This window comes from Taudactylus pleione, unplaced genomic scaffold (genome assembly GCF_031769625.1).
Source record: "Taudactylus pleione unplaced genomic scaffold, aTauple2 ptg001060l, whole genome shotgun sequence".
Lineage (NCBI taxonomy): Eukaryota > Metazoa > Chordata > Amphibia > Anura > Myobatrachidae > Taudactylus > Taudactylus pleione.
This window is the reverse complement of record NW_028285461.1, coordinates 1,901,291-1,919,128: the sequence shown is the minus strand read 5'-3', so window position 1 is coordinate 1,919,128 and position 17,838 is coordinate 1,901,291. Positions and strand designations below refer to the sequence as shown.

The following is a 17,838-nucleotide window of genomic DNA, read 5'->3' as shown; positions in this document are numbered from 1 at the left end:
GCCTATCCCTAACCGTCTGGGTAGGTGCCTGACCCTAACCATCGCTTCTAGTGCCTAACCCTCCGGTAAGTGCCTAAACCTAAGCCTCCCTCCTAGTGCCTGACCCTAACCGACCCTTCTAGGGCCTATCCTAAGCCTCCCTCCTAGTGCCTGACCCTAACCGACCCTTCTAGGGCCTATCCATAACCCTCCGGTAAGTGCCTAACCCTAAGCCTCCCTCCTAGTGCCTGACCCTAACAAAATAAAAGTGACCATTCTTTTGTGTTGACCTTTTGACCCTGTCAACCATTTGTACATGTCGACCTTTTGTCCCTGTTGACCTATTGACTGTCTAACATCTGGGGCCAAATGTAATAGGGTGAGAGTTTAGCAGTAAACTCTCACATTGGTTGAGTTTTATCTTCAAAATGGGAAAACATCTGAATGAGATTTTTAATCTTGAGAGTTTTTTAAGTCTAAAAAAACATGCAAGTTCGCTCTGTTACTTTGTTTTTGGACTCTATTACATTGGCAAAGTTTAAAAAGTGTCAGAAACTCTCACTTTTCTAAACTCTCACCCTATTACATTTGGCCTCTGGTGTCTATCTAGACATTGTCAACCTTTTTACTGTAAATCTTTAGACCGGATCCCAGATTTACAAACCCTCAGTTTGTCAAAGCTGGCGATGATTAAAGTGGCGCCAGAGTAAATGCTAAACCAGGCTGATTTAGCATATATTTCTGTTGCTGCTTTAAATCCATCGGCCAAAGCCAGCAATCATCGGTGACTTTGACAAACCGATGGTTAGGAAGGCTAGCCCTAAGTGTTCTGAGGGTGTGTCACAGGCGTAGGTGGAACTGCGGACTAGTCAGGATTGAGTGTACGAAGAGATTAATCTGATAGGGCCAATACGAAAGTGTGCTGATAGCGATGACGGCTCCCTCCACAAGCTAATGTATAGGAGCGGTGTGGCCGTGTAGACGCGGCTGACTAGCGTGCAGCTCTGAATCTGGGCCCATGTGTGTAATTGTTCATGTTTACCAGATTTTTTTTCAAAGTAGAAAGCTGTACAAATATTTTATTTTTGGGTAGATGATGAAGTGCTGAACGATGTACGGCAAATAGTCGTCGATGAATCCTACACACCCGTGGTGCCCCGGGAACTCTGCCATCGCCTTTTGACTACTTGTTACATAGCTACTGAGAATTCTTCTACTGAAACGCGGGAACGAGCCAGGATGCTCTCAGAACAAATAGGCAGGTAAACTTTTTTGTTCAGTAAGTTTTATTGGCATTTTACGAAAAAGTAACATAACCAATAATATAATAAAAAGCAAATAAGGCATACGGGTGTCAAAGAAGTAGTGTATATATAGCATATTATGCAAACTGTAATAAATATGATAAAGTCAATGCAGGGTATTTAAAAATGAAAAGGTTCATAAACTGATTTAAAATCTATATGAGACATCGAGTCAATATTATGTATAAACATATTAACCATTCCATGGTTTGCAGAGTCTGGCTAAAAGAATATATGCAAAAAAATAAATATAAATGGATAAATAGCATACTCAAAAGACACAATTATCCCCGTCCCGATGGAGGCCCCATTAAGACTGACACTAGCGTTTAAAGTGATTAAAACAAAATTCTTCTGACCTGCTTTATCTTAGCCAGTATACAAGCTACATACGGATGTATCGACTCTGGTCCCTGTACCCCATGTATGAAGCTATTATGTCACATAGCTAAACAACACTGCAAATCTGTCATTCACTCTTTGCCTGCTCAGTTAGAAAAGCATCTCCCTCCTAACATGGCAACTAGCTACAAAAGAATGAACGAGTACGATTTACTTGTTCGGTTTGGAATAAGTACTTCAGGTTTCGCCTGTTTACTATTCAGCTAAATAATATGCAGCATGCATTAATAACAGGGTTGCATTAAACTATTTATCCGAGGTTTTCTTCAGTATTGTGTATCTTTATTTTAGTTATCACCTAACCCCAAACATTGATTTGGCTGTTAAGGCTGTTGTCGGTATATTTACTGCGGTGACCGGTAAAGTGCCCCGGTTTCGTGCTCATGGGGGTTGTGGCCGAGAGAATCTGGCACTTCAGAACGTACAGGTAATAAAGTATAAAATATAATAGAAAATATGTCCTCCACTGGCTTTGCTTATAATAAGAGTTGGATTCATCCATCTGCAGTGGGGATACACAGGCAGCGGGTTATATTTCACCACTAGGCGGAACAACACTGGAAAACAAGATCAGGCTCTAAACCCCCCTCCCCCTCAGTTTATTTCTCTATCCTTCTTCCTGTGACCAACATAGTAGAGGGGCCATAGGGATCTCATACTTTTATTATTTATCTTGTTTTTAACAGATGTAGCACAGTCTCACCTGTCCACCGAGTGTGGTGTGGCCGCATTTTGGTACATAAGTACAGTATGTAAATGCCTGTATGTATGCCACAGAAATGGACTGTGCCGATCTCTAGTTGAGGCCGATTGTGTTTAAGATTTTTATTTATTTTTTATTTCTTTTTTTTATATAAAGCCTCATTCTGCATTATCCCAGATTAATCATTGACCTCATTGGGATTATTCCCATCAGCTCTTTCACCTGTAAGGTCATTTGTCTATTGTTCCTTCTAGGCAGGTCTATGAGCTGGCAGCTCTTTCCCATACTCACTGGTCCCTTGTTCCAACCTAATGCTGTGTTAGGTATTAACATGAACTAGGAGCTAGATGATGGGAGAACCTCAGGTTACCATGTTTTATTCCTTGGCTGTCCTGCGTGGTCTGTGGACCAATGTATTGGTCACCCTGTTTATCATTTACAAAGGAATAGGAGGGATACGATGCCTCTTCTCTGTCCATCTTCCACTAGATCAGCATGCAAATCCTCCAGTCATAGTCTATAGTGGGGATACCAGTTCCTTTATGGTGTAGACACACTCAACCAGTGTCCCTCTTTTGTATGACATCATTGGCGATTGGCACAGCGACCCCCGAGTCAACCCCATATATAATTTCCAAATCGTAGAAGGTGGACATTCCTACCTTTGCAGCTTTGGTAGGAAGGTCCTTCAGGTGGTTGGTTATTCCCAGACAGGCCTTCTCTCCCATAGCAGGTGGCTTTGGGGCATCCAACCTTCTGTGACCTCTTTAATGCTTCATTATAAAAAAGGGGATATTGCAACTTATGATTACATTCCTTTTTTTGATACTGTGGGGGAACTTGCACCAGTTTGCACAATAATGCACTAGTCTTTGTTACCATCACATACACCTCTGCTTCCCTTTACACGGGGAGCCACTGGTCCCTACACATTCCTGAGGAAGTCCCACTAAGGGATGAAACGCGTTAAAAATAAAAACAGGTATTGCAATGTAGAAGCAAGCATGAGAACACCAAAAATCACCATTCAGCAGCAGCACATCACAAAGTCTCGATGTAACAAGCGCAGACGGTCTTGCAACAAACCCCCATAAAACTGTCTTGCGCTGCTTATTTTCTCTATGCGGGGCAAATGATAATCTAAGGAAGAAGCAGGTGCACAGTAGGTTATAGGGAGGAGGAGGAGGAGTCCTTCCCAGTCTGCAGCTTCCTATGGTTAAAATGTTACCCACAGTCTGTATCCTCTCCAGCTTCTGGGAAAAACACTAGGGTCTAGTTACTAAGCAGTGTTAGGAGACAGAGTGAAAAGTGATAAGGTACCAGCCAATCAACTCCCAACTGTCATTTTTAAAACACATCCTGTGAGATTGCAGTTGGGAGCTGATTGGCTGGCACCTTATCACTTTTCCCTCTGTCTCCTAACACTGCTTAGTAAATAGCCCCCTAAGGGCCGAATTCAATTATCTTCGAAGTGAGGATTAGCCGTGGTGCAGTGCCCGGGACTATTCAATTGCAGCCCACAATAAGGTCACAGGCAGCACTTAACTCAGGTTTTTGTTCACCTCTTCCTGAGGCTTGAACAGAAATCTGCATTAAGTAGGGCTTTCTGCCCTTATCGCGGCTGCTGCAAACGTGTTAACCCATAGCTCCAGGTACTTCTCACGGAATCTATGAGTTAACGAGCGTTAGCTGCAGAATTGCCGCGCGAGGAAAATTGTAACTGTCAGGGTATAAAAGTCAGAGGCTTCAACCCTTTCCTCACACGGTAAAGCTGGCCACACATCTAAAGATTATCTGTCCAACCAGCCAACTAGTTGCTTGGTTGGAAGAAAATCTGGTAAGGGATACAATCAGCAATTTGCTCCCAAACACTGGAAAATGGACCAAAACTGTTGTTTGAACAAATAGTTTAGATCAAACATTTAACAAACTTGTTTGAATTACCATTTTCATCTGTTTTCTGGCATTTAGGAGCAAATTGCTGATCATCAGTTACTCGCATACGTTACCAGATTTTCATTCCAGCCAATCAACAAGTTGGCTAGTTGGATGTAAGTTGGTCTAGTGTGTGGCCAGCTTAAGAGAACAAGGCTGTATGAATCTAGCCCTTAATGATAAATGACCTTTAATGATAAATAGAAAGATAATTATTCTTCCACACACGTAACCATCATCTATTCTATTCAATCGTTGCTTTTTTTTCCCTAGAGCTAAAACTTTTCTCCTTTTAGCATTGCCAGCTGCGATTTGTGTTTTAGATAGTTATATGGGAAACTAGCTGACATTGCTTACATGAAGGGTATTTAACTTCCGGACCTCTAGAGTAGCACATTCTGCATGAAATTCATTGCTGCAAGCTCTTCAGATATTTAACCTTGAATTTAGGGCCTGATTCAGACCCGCTCGTGAGCGCTGAGCGCTCGCCAGCGGGTCGATGTTGGCCCAGTGCGCATGCGCACGACGGGCAAGCCATCGCTCCGGGTCTCGTACCAAAGGGTGCTGTCGATGTTGAGTGACAGCACGCCCCCTTTGGTGGGCGGCCCGGGGGCGTGGCTGGCCAGACGGAGGCGTTCCCATGGGAACGCCTACCGTCTGGGGCCGGCCCCACTGACATCATAAGTGATGTCAGTGGGAGTGCCTTCGGCTCTGATAGAGCCGAAAGCACTCCAGGGCTTGGGCAACGAGACCCTACCGCAAGGGTCTCGTCGCAAGCCCGATGGTCTTGACCATCGCGACCATCTTCCTGGCCGCTCGCTATAGCTGTGGGTGGTCACCCACAGCTATACGAACGGCCAGGAGGCCGCTCTAAAAATTAAGAAGGACGGCCCTGAATCAGGGCCTTAGTATATAACCAAATGTGATGGCTGCTTCCTACAGGCAGATTAAAGAATGTAACACGGCTTCAGTAATTAATTCAGGATAGGAAAGCTTTGATGTATAATCTTGCTATGTCTAGTTCTATAAAAAGTGTATATATGATATAATAAATTTAAGAGCAGAGAAGTTCTGAAAGAAAGAAAAACTTTATTCATCTTAATTTCTACCTTGTTGGAGAACGTAACCTGTCCACTAGGATAAACATTTATCAAAACAACAGATATGTCATCTTCTATCCAGAAAACTATTATCCAGACAGAATGGAAGAAGTAACCGATTGGCTGCTGCTTAGTGATGATGTCATATACACACAGGAACGATCACCGCAGGTCTCCTCTTGTTACTATGAGGAGCACTGGTAAACCAATTAATGAAGTGAAGATGCCATTAGCTGTGTATGGAAAGACCAGAGAAAGTCAACGGGGCTCATGACGCATTGTGGAAGACCATTTAAGATGCGGGATGGCAATAGCAGAACAAAATGAATGAAAACAATTTCAAAAATATTTTAAGTTTACAATATTTGTAACTTTTTTTTTACAGATTTATTTATTTTGATTTTTTTTCTAGCTGGAACTGAGCGAGCTGGGTTACACATGCGTATATTCCCTTAGACTGGTCCATCAAGCTTGATATTTTACTGATTAAGTGCTGCGATAGTTCAATTTTCTTTATTTCCCCGATTGAAAGAATAAAATTAAAAACAGCCTTACCGCTGCATAATAATACATAGGGCCCTCAATTACAGAAAAACTGTAATGCTGGGTACACAGGGAACGATCTGTACCACCAACGACATGAAAGATAGCTTTCAGTGAAGTCATCCTGCCACATCTATGAAAAGGCAAAGTTGACGATATCGTCCAGATTGACCTCATGTACGGACGACCATAGATATAGTTATCGTTCATGTGGGAACGCGCATCGTTGGTCGTTCACTGCATTAAAATGAACGATATATTGTTGAACTTTATCTTTCATAGATATTGTACCGTGTGTACACACCTTAAGTTCTGAGAGCAGATCTTGGGCCTACAAAGTGTGTACAAAGTAAGCAGCCATGTTTGTTCCTTTTACAAGGTATCAAGGTATAAGGGGAGATGTATCAAATCTTAGAGAAAGAGAAAGTGGAGAGAGCTAAAAGTACCAACCAATCGGCTTCTGTCATTTTACAGACTGTGTTTGAAACATGACAGAGGCTGATCGGTTGGTACTTTATCTCTCAAGGGGGTCTATTTACTAAACTTTGGAGAGAGATAAAGTGAACGGAGATAGTATTTGCCAATCAGCTCTTAACTGCCACGTCACAGGCTGTGTTTGAAAAATGTCAGGAGCTGGTTGGTTGGTACTTTACCTCTGTCCACTTTATCTCCATCCAAGGCTTAGTAAATAGACCCCTAAGGTTTGATACATCTCCCCATAGGGTATTTCTGAAAGTCGTCTATCTGTAAAAAATCCTCATGAACCTTTAATTACTTTCCTTTCATTGGCTTCTTATATATCAACATGCAGACCAAGAGAGCTTCGCACATTAAATTTATTTTTTCATGCATTTACAATAGAAATATTTACAATATATTAAATATTTAAATGCTTAAAGTTTATAAAATGATATATACTGTAAGTGCATGCTGTTTTCCTTTCATGTTTAATATATATTTTTGTCTCTTCAGGCTCGAATACGAATGGTTATCTCCTATTTGTTTGCCCAGCTAAGTCTTTGGACGCGTGGCATGCCGGGCGGACTTCTGGTCCTTGGTTCAGCTAATGTGGATGAAAGGTTCTATGATACTACATATACATATAGAGATACTAAATTCAGTGAACCATTTTTTTTTATCCCCATGATATAACCTAGGCCACATTCCTAACGCCAGACCAATCTAGCGCAAAGTAACTTTGACCAATTTACCAGCCCCTGACACCCAAAACTATTCATAAAATGAGACTGGTGGCAAATTAGATCAATGCGTTTTAGCTTATTATAATTATGACTATATTTGCTTTGATATGGCCTCTTGTAAAAAGGGTGCAATATTGTCCTAATATTTTTCTTTTAAGTCTTCGCGGATACCTGACCAAGTACGACTGCTCCAGCGCTGACGTAAACCCTATTGGTGGAATCAGTAAAACAGATCTGAGAGGTTTTATACAGTTCTCCATTGATAAATTCCAGCTTGACGCACTGACGAGGTGGGTGGTGACCAGAATTCAGCAGCTCTTTCCAAGAGCATCTGATGGTAAAAGATGTAACAAGCTTCTACTAAGTCTTATTATGTCTTCCTTACAGCATATTATCCGCCCAGCCTACCGCAGAACTGGAGCCACTCACAGATGGACAAGTATCTCAGATTGATGAGGTAGTATAACCCCAATGATTGGCTTCACTAATCAGAATTCCTGTCCCAAAATCATTAATTGCCTTAGACCGAGTTATTATTAGGCTGCTGACGTTTATGTTTTGGTCTCGCAAAAGCCATCTATAAGTAAATCACTGAGGGGTATATTTGCAAAGGTGTGGGTTTTGAGAGATGTTGCCCATAGCAACCAATCAGATTTTCCTTAACTTTTAACTAGCCCTTTCTAGGAGAGAATAGCTAGAATCTGATTGGATGATATGGGCAACATCTCCACTTCTAAAAACCTGCACTTTAGTAACTATACCCCTGAGGATCTAAATGTTCAAAGACAAGATGTTAGTCATACTACGAGCACTGGCAGTAATGGAGACCCCTAGGTGTCTCCTCTTATACATCAGGGTCTCTCCTGGTCAGAGACGTCACCAAATGCTAAAGGTGCGTACACACACAACGATTTTGTTACCAACGATTTTATGAACGATTATCTGTCAGATTATTTAAAGTGTAATGAACGATTTTTTGGAACTACAAACGATTTTTGCATGTTCCCTTAATGACAATCGTTCAGTTGGTCAGTCTGACTAAACTACAAACGTGAATGCGCATGAACGATAATCGTTCATCGTTTTAACTCAGAAAGTTAACGATTTTTTTGAACAATAAACGATATCGTCAACGATAATCGTTCAAAAAATCGTTGTGTGTATACAGCTTTAGTGCTTACTGTGCGTGACAGTGCTTGGATTGTAATATTGGCTATCTTTGTCTCATGACTATCATATTGTGAACATGAAAAAGAATCCACAAATAGTCCAAATTTATTTCACATAACAAAGGTTTTAAAAATCAGGTTGCCAATTGAAGACTCACTTCTATAAGGTTTTTGTCTTTTTTTTTTTTTTATATATATATATATATATATATAGCTATGTTACTGTGATTTATAAATAAAAAGTGTAATATATTAAATGTTATAAATAAAAAGTGTAATATATTCAATGTTATAAATAAAAAGTGTAATATATTCAATGTGATAAACTGCTATTAGTATAAAGCATTCATTCTCTGCTATGTTTACCTATGTTAATATTAACCATGCACTATGTCTATACATGTCCCCCTGGTTCATAGCTACCACATTGCAGTGTTGTACTTAGATTATCTGATCTTCCTCATGGCCTGTATCATTATGTACTGTCCTATAATACAAGGTGCTGGCAAAGTCTCCTCCCCCTTTCTACAACTTTGCTATGTCATGCTTTCCTGTGATGTCATATCCCACCTTATATTTCTCTGTATATTTCTCATTGAGGATCCCACTGTTTCTGTCATTGAGGATTATGTCATTGCAAACTTTGCACTATGGGCCTGATTCAGACCCGTTCGCTAGATGCGATCGCTCCCTACCAGCATATGTAAATTCGGCTAAGTGACGTCAAGGCATCTGCTCGCAGGATGCCTACTATGTCTTGGCGAGCGATCACTTTGTGATTGTAGACACCCACTATCTGGTCTTAAGACTCCCACTTGCGTACATCATCTCCAGGAAGTGCTTGAAACCATTGGTACATCGAGCACCATCGGAAGCGATCGCAGTGCTTAAGGTTGCGAGGACTTCAGTGTATATTTCAACCAAGTGACACGTCCTATGACGCTGGCTGTTAATTATGCACACCTCTAAAACGGCGAAGAGTTTCACAGGCACACCTGCGTTCGCACCTCCACTCCCCCATTTCAAGTGGCTTGCCCCTATTACCTCCCACAAACGTCTTGACCTGTCACTCATTTAGCTGGGCTGTCTATGCTGGGCGAGCGAGAATTTCCCCATCGTTCTTACTAGTTTGCGCACTCGCATTGTGAAGCGTACACATGCGCACATTGAAAAACATCGCTCAGTCCGAGCTAACGTTTTCTAGAGAATGGGTCTGAATCAGGCCCAATGTCTTTAAAAGCTCAACCGGCAGCATTTACTTTTTATCCAGTAATTGGCTAAAATAAAAGATGATTATTTATCTTCAAATTAAAGCGCCTTAAAATAATAACATCAAATCGCACCATGTGCCATTAGACAAAGTAATTAGTGTGTCTCAATTGTGCCCCCTGCAGGAGGATATGGGTATGACGTATGATGAGCTGTCTGTATATGGGAAAATGAGAAAAATCGTGAAAACTGGACCATACAGCATGTTCTGTAAACTGCTGCTCATGTGGAGGGAGATCTCACCAAGACAGGTACTGTACATCAATGTATATAGATTTTTATTTTTCCCAAACACTTACTCTTGGTGGCCCAAAGGCCAGATGGAGCATCCAAATTATTGTTGAAGATTTAATGTGCCCAGAAATACTCTGTATTGATCGTTTTATAACATCATTTTGAACCACATGTTTGTAATTAGAACCAGTATACTACTGTATGTACTAACTTCTAATGTAATCAAGCAGATATGTGGTTCTCCTTCAGAACAAACTTGGAGTAATATCTAGTTGTGCCAAATCTCTTTTAGATTGTAAGCTCTCACGAGCAGGACCCTCTTCCCTCATGTGCTTTTCCTTCTTTCACTAATACAAACAAATTCCCAGTTTTCCTGTATAATCAAGTTTTCCTCTCTATCATCAAGTCTGTTTGCAGGATAGAATCGCAGCACAACTGCTATAATCCAGCTGATTGTACCTGTCCATTGTATTGCAGGTGGCTGAGAGAGTGAAGTATTTCTTTCAGATGTACTCCATCAATAGGCACAAAATGACCACGCTGACGCCTGCCTACCACGCAGAGAGCTACAGCCCAGACGATAACCGCTTTGACTTGCGTCCGTTCCTATATAACGCATCTTGGACGTGGCAGTTCCGCTGCATTGATGAACAAGTAGGTGTCCACCTAATTCATAGAGTATTTGCTGAATTCTAGAAATGAAGACCAGAAATGAAATCTTGCATATGAAAATAATACTGTGGAGCAAGGCGATGCCAGTCAGCGTACCAGTTATTTGGGCATTACATCTTAGGGCCATATTCAATTTGAGGCGAAAAGTCCGAGCTCGGACTTTTCACCATCGTTGGAGGTTTTTCCAGGGATAACGTATCGGGCATGTGCCTGCTTATCCCCGTATTCAATTTTGGGTTCGTCGAAAACGGGACCCGGCGGAAAGGTAAGTATCAAAGTCCTGGGAATTTTCGGGAAATCAACCTGGCACACCCCTAAAGATGGTCCGACATGGGGGATCACTATGGGTACCCCCGTTTTGGCCTGCGGAAGGTAAGTCAGGTTTTTAAATAGCTGCGGCAGGTGCATAAATGCGCCTGTGAAGAAGGAGTGAAGAATAGCATTTATTTTATTTTTTTTCTTTAAATAAATAACTATGCCCATCAAATTTGGGGTACATGAAAATGGGTGCAAGCATATTTTTAAGTCCTTTAAAATAATTTTGTAAAATTCTTCAAAAATGCACCTGCTGCTACCACCCGCATTCTAGAAAACACCTGCCGCGTACTTCGGAACCCCTCCCCTGAATCAATTTCGCTAGTTTAAAACATTGTTCCCCAATATTTTTTTTTTGCCCCCAAAATTAAAGTACATTTTTTGGGGTCTCCTGAGGACTTTTAAAACATTTTTTGACACAGAATACTTTCAGGGGACACTCCCAGGGCTGCAGGCTATTTTTTTTAAGCCTGCACCCCATAACACCTATTCTGCCCCTTTTTTTCGCCACCGGCGAAAAGTCTTTGAAATTGAATATGGGGATAATTGAAACAGGCGAAAATGACGCCATCGGACTTTTCGTCCCGTATTGAATATGGCCCTTACCATTTTAAAGATGCCCGTAACCTCCTTTCTGTCACCTCATCCTCAATAAGAAACTGCTGCAACCAGCCCCTAAACTAGGATATGTCACATATATGGATTTACGCAAATTGGAAATTGTTTAAATATTGCAGAATTGGTCGGACAGTTGCAGCGCCTTCATTTCTGTAGAGTTGTAGATACCCAGATAAAATGTCCCAAGTCTGTCTCATCCTTATTATACTACCTCATACTTAGTAACGTTTCGCTCCTCCGGTAAGATGTATTTCTGAAAACACATTTTTTTCCACCTGCATTGGAGCACGACTCTGTTCTAGACATCGACAATAGGCTACAGTATATGGAAGACCTCATGTGACTATTAGGGTATAACATCTGTGATGCCGTACATTCCGCCAATTATCGGGTACATACCGGAGATAATATCGCCGTTATGTACCTAGAAAATAGCAACTGTTCTCCCGGTAAGAGGGATTTCCGGGCTTATGACCCAGAAGTCCCATTGGCGTCCTTCTTCTCATGTGCAGAAGGACGGATGCGCCGCAGAGGGTGCTGGGAAGGATCCCTCTCAGAGGGAGTTGCGCAGCGAAGCCCATAGGCTTCTATTGGGTAACGCTATATAAAGATGGCGTTATCCGCCGGGTCCAATGCGATAAATTTCGGAGCTTGGTACATATGGAAATGTGTCCAAAGTTTTGAGTTTTGATCACATTTCACCCCTTAGTACATCCCCACCATTAAGGTCTGTTTCCTGGCGCAATATAAGCTCCTTAATCCTCCAAAATATGCAGAGGTGTTCAATGATTACGTCTCTGTATGTTGTGCTTTGCTTATACCATCCCATTTGGGTAACTGAATGTGAATGTATAATGTTATTTGTTTCCGGCTGTGCCTCTATCCAATCCTCCTATACTGTATATCTTCCTCCATATCCGGGGTTATTCTGTATGTATTCATGTTTCTGGCACACTTCCGTATATTCTTATCTGTCATCTTCTATTTCTTTGGAACATTTCTGTCATGTATGACAAGGGTTGGGGACGGGAGCCCGGCATTCGGCGTCCCAATGCTAAGACTCTCCATAGGGTACATGTAAGTACCCTAACCTTCCCTCCTTCACCCCCTCACCCTAACCCTCCTGCTTTGCATCCTAACCCTCCCTACCACGCACCTTAACCCTTCCCCTTAGTGCCTACACCTAATCCTCCCCCTTAGTGCGTAAACCTAACCTGTCCCTCCTTAATGCCTAACCCTACGCCCCCCTATCTGTAGCCTCCCCCTCCCACAGCCTATGGCTAAACCCCCTGAGGTGTCTAAACCTAACACCCCCCCCCCCCTGGCGGTTCGAGATTCCGGCTCCAGGATTTCATCAGCCGGCATCCTGATGGTCGGCAATTTAACTACATCCCGTATGAAAATGGTAATAACAGACTAAACTCCAAACTTTTAATTATGCCCAGCATCATTCCGTGTACAGGGTATAATCAACCTTAGTGGGGTACCATTCTCTGCCATTTTCTGTCCTTTTAGGCCTGGCCACCCCTGAGTGATGTCTGATCCCATTCCAGCCACTGAGCTTTACCAGTACTGGGCTGTATTGTGCAACGTTTATCACACTTAAAAATGATTAACAGTCAGGTTGTACAAGGCGATGAGGAGATTTTGTCAGAGGATATTGAACTACTTCATGGGTATGGCTCCCCTGGGGGTAGATTAGGGTTAGGCATCCTCTGGGGAGGGTTAGGGTAAGGTTACAGGGAGGGGGGGGTTAGGGTTAGGCACCCCTGAGGGGAGGATAGGGTTAGGCACCCCTGAGGGGAGGATAGGGTTAGGGTGCAGGTTGGGGGGTTAGGGTTTGGCACTAGGGGTGGAGGTCAGGGTTAGGCATCACTAAGGGAGGGTTAGGGGGGAGAGGGGGAGGGTTAGGGGGGGGAGGGTTAGGGTACTTAACGCCTTTGTCTAGATCTTCATGCATCATCCCAGCCGCTGTCAGGATTTGAACCACTATTGAGCGACCGGTATTTCCTACCAAACCTCTCAGGCCTGTTTTTTATGTACTTATTAGCCTTATGGTCAGTAAACCTCTGTATTCTCCACCTCTGCAGCCATGAGCCAGTGCAAAAATGGTCACTAATAGGAATGATGCCATTGGATACAGTAACATTAACTTCAATTTCTTCACGCGAGTGGGTGAGCAAATATACATCGGTTATTGGGCTGCTTTTGGCATTTGTAATCGACAGGCTAAATTTACTAAGCAGGCTCTTTTTTAGGGCCACTGCGTCTGCGGCGGTTTTGGCCACTGGATTTAGGGGGGCAATTATTTTGAATTCAAAAGACGCCTGGTTTTGTATGTAAAATGACTTCCCCTTTGGGTTCACTGGGCGAAACCACCGGGGACCCCTGGCGGCTTTGGGAAGCACCTCTTAGTAAATTTAGCCCATATATCTTGCATTTGTTTTACTTTCTGGGCAAGGAGACCATCTCTGCTCCTTCAAATGATATCAAAGCCTATTCAGGTACCTGCTGACAGAGCAGACACAGTATTCTTACTTTTTATCATTATTTTACCAAACCCACCATTGTATGCACCAACAAACCCAGAATAATGAATAAACTAAAAGAAATAACCGCAAACAAATTTGATGTTAACACATAACACAACGTTTTTGCACTTATTTTATTGAAGACAAAAAGGTGTAAGAAGTCTTTACATGATTTATATAGATGTTTAAGTAGTTGTCCCACGCAGGTGTAAAGCAGCGAGGCAAGGGTAGTCCACACTCTGGATGGGGACTGCGCTGAATTACGCTGATGTCAATGCAGCTTTTCCGTCGTTCTCTGAGAAGAGCGCAGTGCTCTGGCTGTTTACGCAGTATATGGTGTCATCCAGTGCAGCACATCTGAACGGAACCTCGCTGCCTGGGAAAGATGTTCTGTACTGCGACCACTTCTTGGTGGCGGTCTTGTGCTGGATAATACTGACGCCGTCCTTGCCTAAGTTAAATCTGTAAAGGTTGCGCCCGATTGCCACCATGTCGCAGGAGCATCCCCAGCTAGCTTCATAAGGACGTTCTTTCCACCTGTCACTGCTGGGTTTGTAGTAGAAGAGGCGGTAGTACAAATTTCCCCCTGTGATGTAAATCTTCCCCCTACATTCAGCAGCTTCATGCGCCACTGGGAACGAGTCTTTAGGAAAGGGAGCCACGAGGGTCCAGGTGTCTGATCTTGGATTGTATCTTTCCGCAGTGTGCAGGCCCTTTCCTCCAATGGCGTACAGGCAGCCGTCAAGTGGGATCAGCTTCAGGAGGCACCTTGCTGTTATCATTGGTGCCAGTCTGCTCCAGTTGCCAGTCAGAGGGTTATAGCACATTAATGTGCTGGTGCAAACCGAGCCCTCTTTGGTCTTTCGGAGGCCTCCTGCAGTGAATAGGTAGTTAAACATAGTCACCACTTTCCAGCGGTTTGTTTGCATGCTAAGCGACAGAAGTTGTGCTCCGCACTGAGGGTGCTGTGCCTCCGCTGAACTCCCAAAGTTCGTATTCCAGTCACATGTGCTCCTGGACTCAACTTTGCACATTGACAATGTTCCCGTCATTCTCAGCTGGAGAATCCTCTCTCTCTCCCAGCCAGTCAAATGCTCATAAATTACGGAGTCCTTCAGCAGGCTGAGGTAGTTGTCACTCAGGTTGTACAGTGCATGAAGTAGTCCGGGCACACGGTTCTTCCTTGCCAGCTGTAACAGCGGCAGGCAGCTCCCCAGCGACAGCTGAAACCTCTGTGCTGTGTCTCTGTAGGGAAGGGGCTTAGGAATGGAGATGGAAGTTCCTCCTGCAACTCTCTCAGCTGCCCCCTTCTCCAGAGAACGCAGAGGTGACGAGCACAGTTGGGCGTCTACCAGAGTGGGTTCCCGGCACGATGATCCTGGCTGGTGCTCTGGATTCTCAGCCATAGAGGAGACGCTGTTTCTCTTCGAGGTGGAGATGTCATCGGCCATTACCGCACACGGTGGTTTTATAGTATTGGATGATAATGATGTATCTTCATCCTGTCTATGACTTATAATGGCGTCACAACATGTTATATCACTTTGCAGAACGTGTTCAAAACATGTCATGCTGGAACTTTGTACATGTCGTATCCTGAACAGTCTCTGCTGCAGGTCCAGTCGGTGGAAATAAGGTGTTGACTGTCAGTTCTCCGCTGTCTTCCTGGACATCATCATTAGATTCAGCACTACAAGATGTTTCTACAGAACTACCTGAGAGTCCTGGCAGCTGACAGACATGTGGCAGAACTGAAGACTTTATGCCAACATCGTCACTGATCTGTGGTTCCTCTGCGTTCTCTCCTGGCACTTCATCAGGTTCTTTAGGACTGTCCCTTGGGGACTGTCCATCCTGGATTAAGTCCTGGTTTCTCTGTAAGCCAGCTTCATTATCTGCCGCTGCTTCCTTCTGGCTGTCACGAGAAAGATACCAATGGATGGCTGCACTTACGCCTACAGCCACAGCGAATGCCCCCAGGGCATGACCAAGAGTGCGGATGCCTGGGCCTGAGACCCAGCTGCTGCCACTCATTGCCGTAGGTGTCTGTATCACATGATGATAGGTCGGTACAGGTCGCAGACAATATAAGATGCAATGTGAGTCTTTCCTCCAGGTGAGTGGGAAGAAAAACAGCTTGTATTAAAAGACACTTGCTTTTACCAGCTAGGTGTGAGTGATGTCATAAGGACTAACTAGTGATGTCATAGGGACCTGCCTACTCCCTGCCAACCTGGGCAGTGCACCCGCCGCGTATACCTGGGACCTGCTGACTCATTAAAATATATTTTCTAAACCGCTTTACCCCATTTTTTTGTAGCGTAACGTATTTCAGTAATTGTAATTTACCAACTGATGTCCTTTCTGCCTGTAACATGAAACTATTTATTTATTTGTGATTGTTTGTGGCTGATTATTATACATATATTTTGTAAACGATATTCCTGTTTAGCAGTCCTTTTATATCTGCAATCATTTTTCCTTAGAACTAGGACCATGTAGAAGTGTCACATTTTTTAAACGCAGAATTCACATTTCTCTAACACCAATTCTGATGCATGTAGCGGTGTGAGATCTCTTATATGTAACCCATTGCCTTGAAAGCTTGGAACGTCAGAAATGAAAATGATTGATGCCATTTTATGGTGCCAAACGTGCACACAGCTTATTTCAAGATTGCAAGTTACAGACAAGGGAAAAAGTTTGACTTCTGTGAAATCAAATATATATATATATATATATATATATATATATATTAGAATGTAAGCTCTTTAAAGCAGGGCCCTCTACCCTCCTGTGCTTCTCCCTACTGTATTTTCATTCACCTCTTACTCCCCACTAGGGCAGCAAACACTCGGCTGCTTATGTGGGTGTAAAGGTCACTAATATACAGTTATGTTTATTATCCATGTCCGTGTCCTGCATTGTATTGTATTGTAAGTTGCTGGTTACATATTTGTTTATGTACTATGTAAGGCGCTGCGGAACACTTGTGGCGCCATATCAATGAATGATAATGATAATAATAATAATAATAATAATAATTTTGAGACGAGTAGAAAAATAATGGCTTTGTACTGAGTAGCTGACTTTCCAAATTGAGTTAGTAACATGACTATCAAAGCGAGGTAAAGCCAAGAGACTGGAATGTTATTATTCATATATATAATAATTTAATACTGTACAACATGAAAATTAAGGGTCTGTTTTTTTTAAATAGAATTATTTTCTGAGTGAACAAAATAAAAAATAATTGCACAAAATTCATCCAAAAAATACTTGAGGACAAAAATAACGGTTTGATTACACTTTTTATTCTCTGCTTATTTCTCGTTTCAGCTGTCCTATCTGGAAGAGTGTAAAAAGGGAGAAACGTTTGAAGAGATAGATTGAGAAGTGCCGCCATTAATACCTCTATTACCATTATGTTACTCCACTATGTAACAATTGATTCATTATAAGAAATACATATTATTGATTTTACAAAAACGCAGTTGTTGTCTGCACTTGTCCTCACATTTGCAAATCTATATATATCTCGCCAAAAGTCAGATATGAGGTATCCTTTCCCACATTGACACCGTTACAGCACCTTTAGAATCAGGGCTTGATTTATGTTGGTGGGGGGCCGATGGCAACTAAAGGTGCCCATCCACTAGTAGATCAGGGAAAGACGGTATGATTACGATTGATCGTTCAGTGTAGGCATATCAATCATCCCTGAACTTGGCCAATCTCTCGTTATTGGCAGATTCGCCGGCATGTTCGGGGAATGATTGATGTCGGAAACGACCAGAGGCAACGCGCATCGCTGGTCGTTTCAGACATTTTGGATGCACGATTTGCGGCCAATTACTGAGCG

The 17,838-nt window shown here is 42.7% G+C and overlaps 1 protein-coding gene and 1 pseudogene across 1 annotated transcript in view; one reads left to right on the top strand and one right to left on the bottom strand.

Annotated features, from left to right (window-relative positions):
- NADSYN1 (NAD synthetase 1) overlaps positions 1-17,463 on the top strand; it is a 40,776-nt gene extending 23,313 nt beyond the window's left edge. Inside the window, exons 14-21 of the mRNA XM_088461474.1 lie at positions 1,073-1,241; positions 1,977-2,112; positions 6,939-7,045; positions 7,327-7,458; positions 7,556-7,625; positions 9,732-9,857; positions 10,318-10,494; positions 17,316-17,463. Coding sequence (XP_088317600.1) covers positions 1,073-1,241; positions 1,977-2,112; positions 6,939-7,045; positions 7,327-7,458; positions 7,556-7,625; positions 9,732-9,857; positions 10,318-10,494; positions 17,316-17,369 — 971 coding nt within the window. The 3' untranslated portion in view covers positions 17,370-17,463. The remainder of the gene's footprint in view (positions 1-1,072; positions 1,242-1,976; positions 2,113-6,938; positions 7,046-7,326; positions 7,459-7,555; positions 7,626-9,731; positions 9,858-10,317; positions 10,495-17,315) is intronic.
- LOC148453919 (kelch domain-containing protein 7B-like) lies at positions 14,150-16,010 on the bottom strand (annotated as a pseudogene).
- Positions 17,464-17,838: the final 375 nt, after the last annotated feature.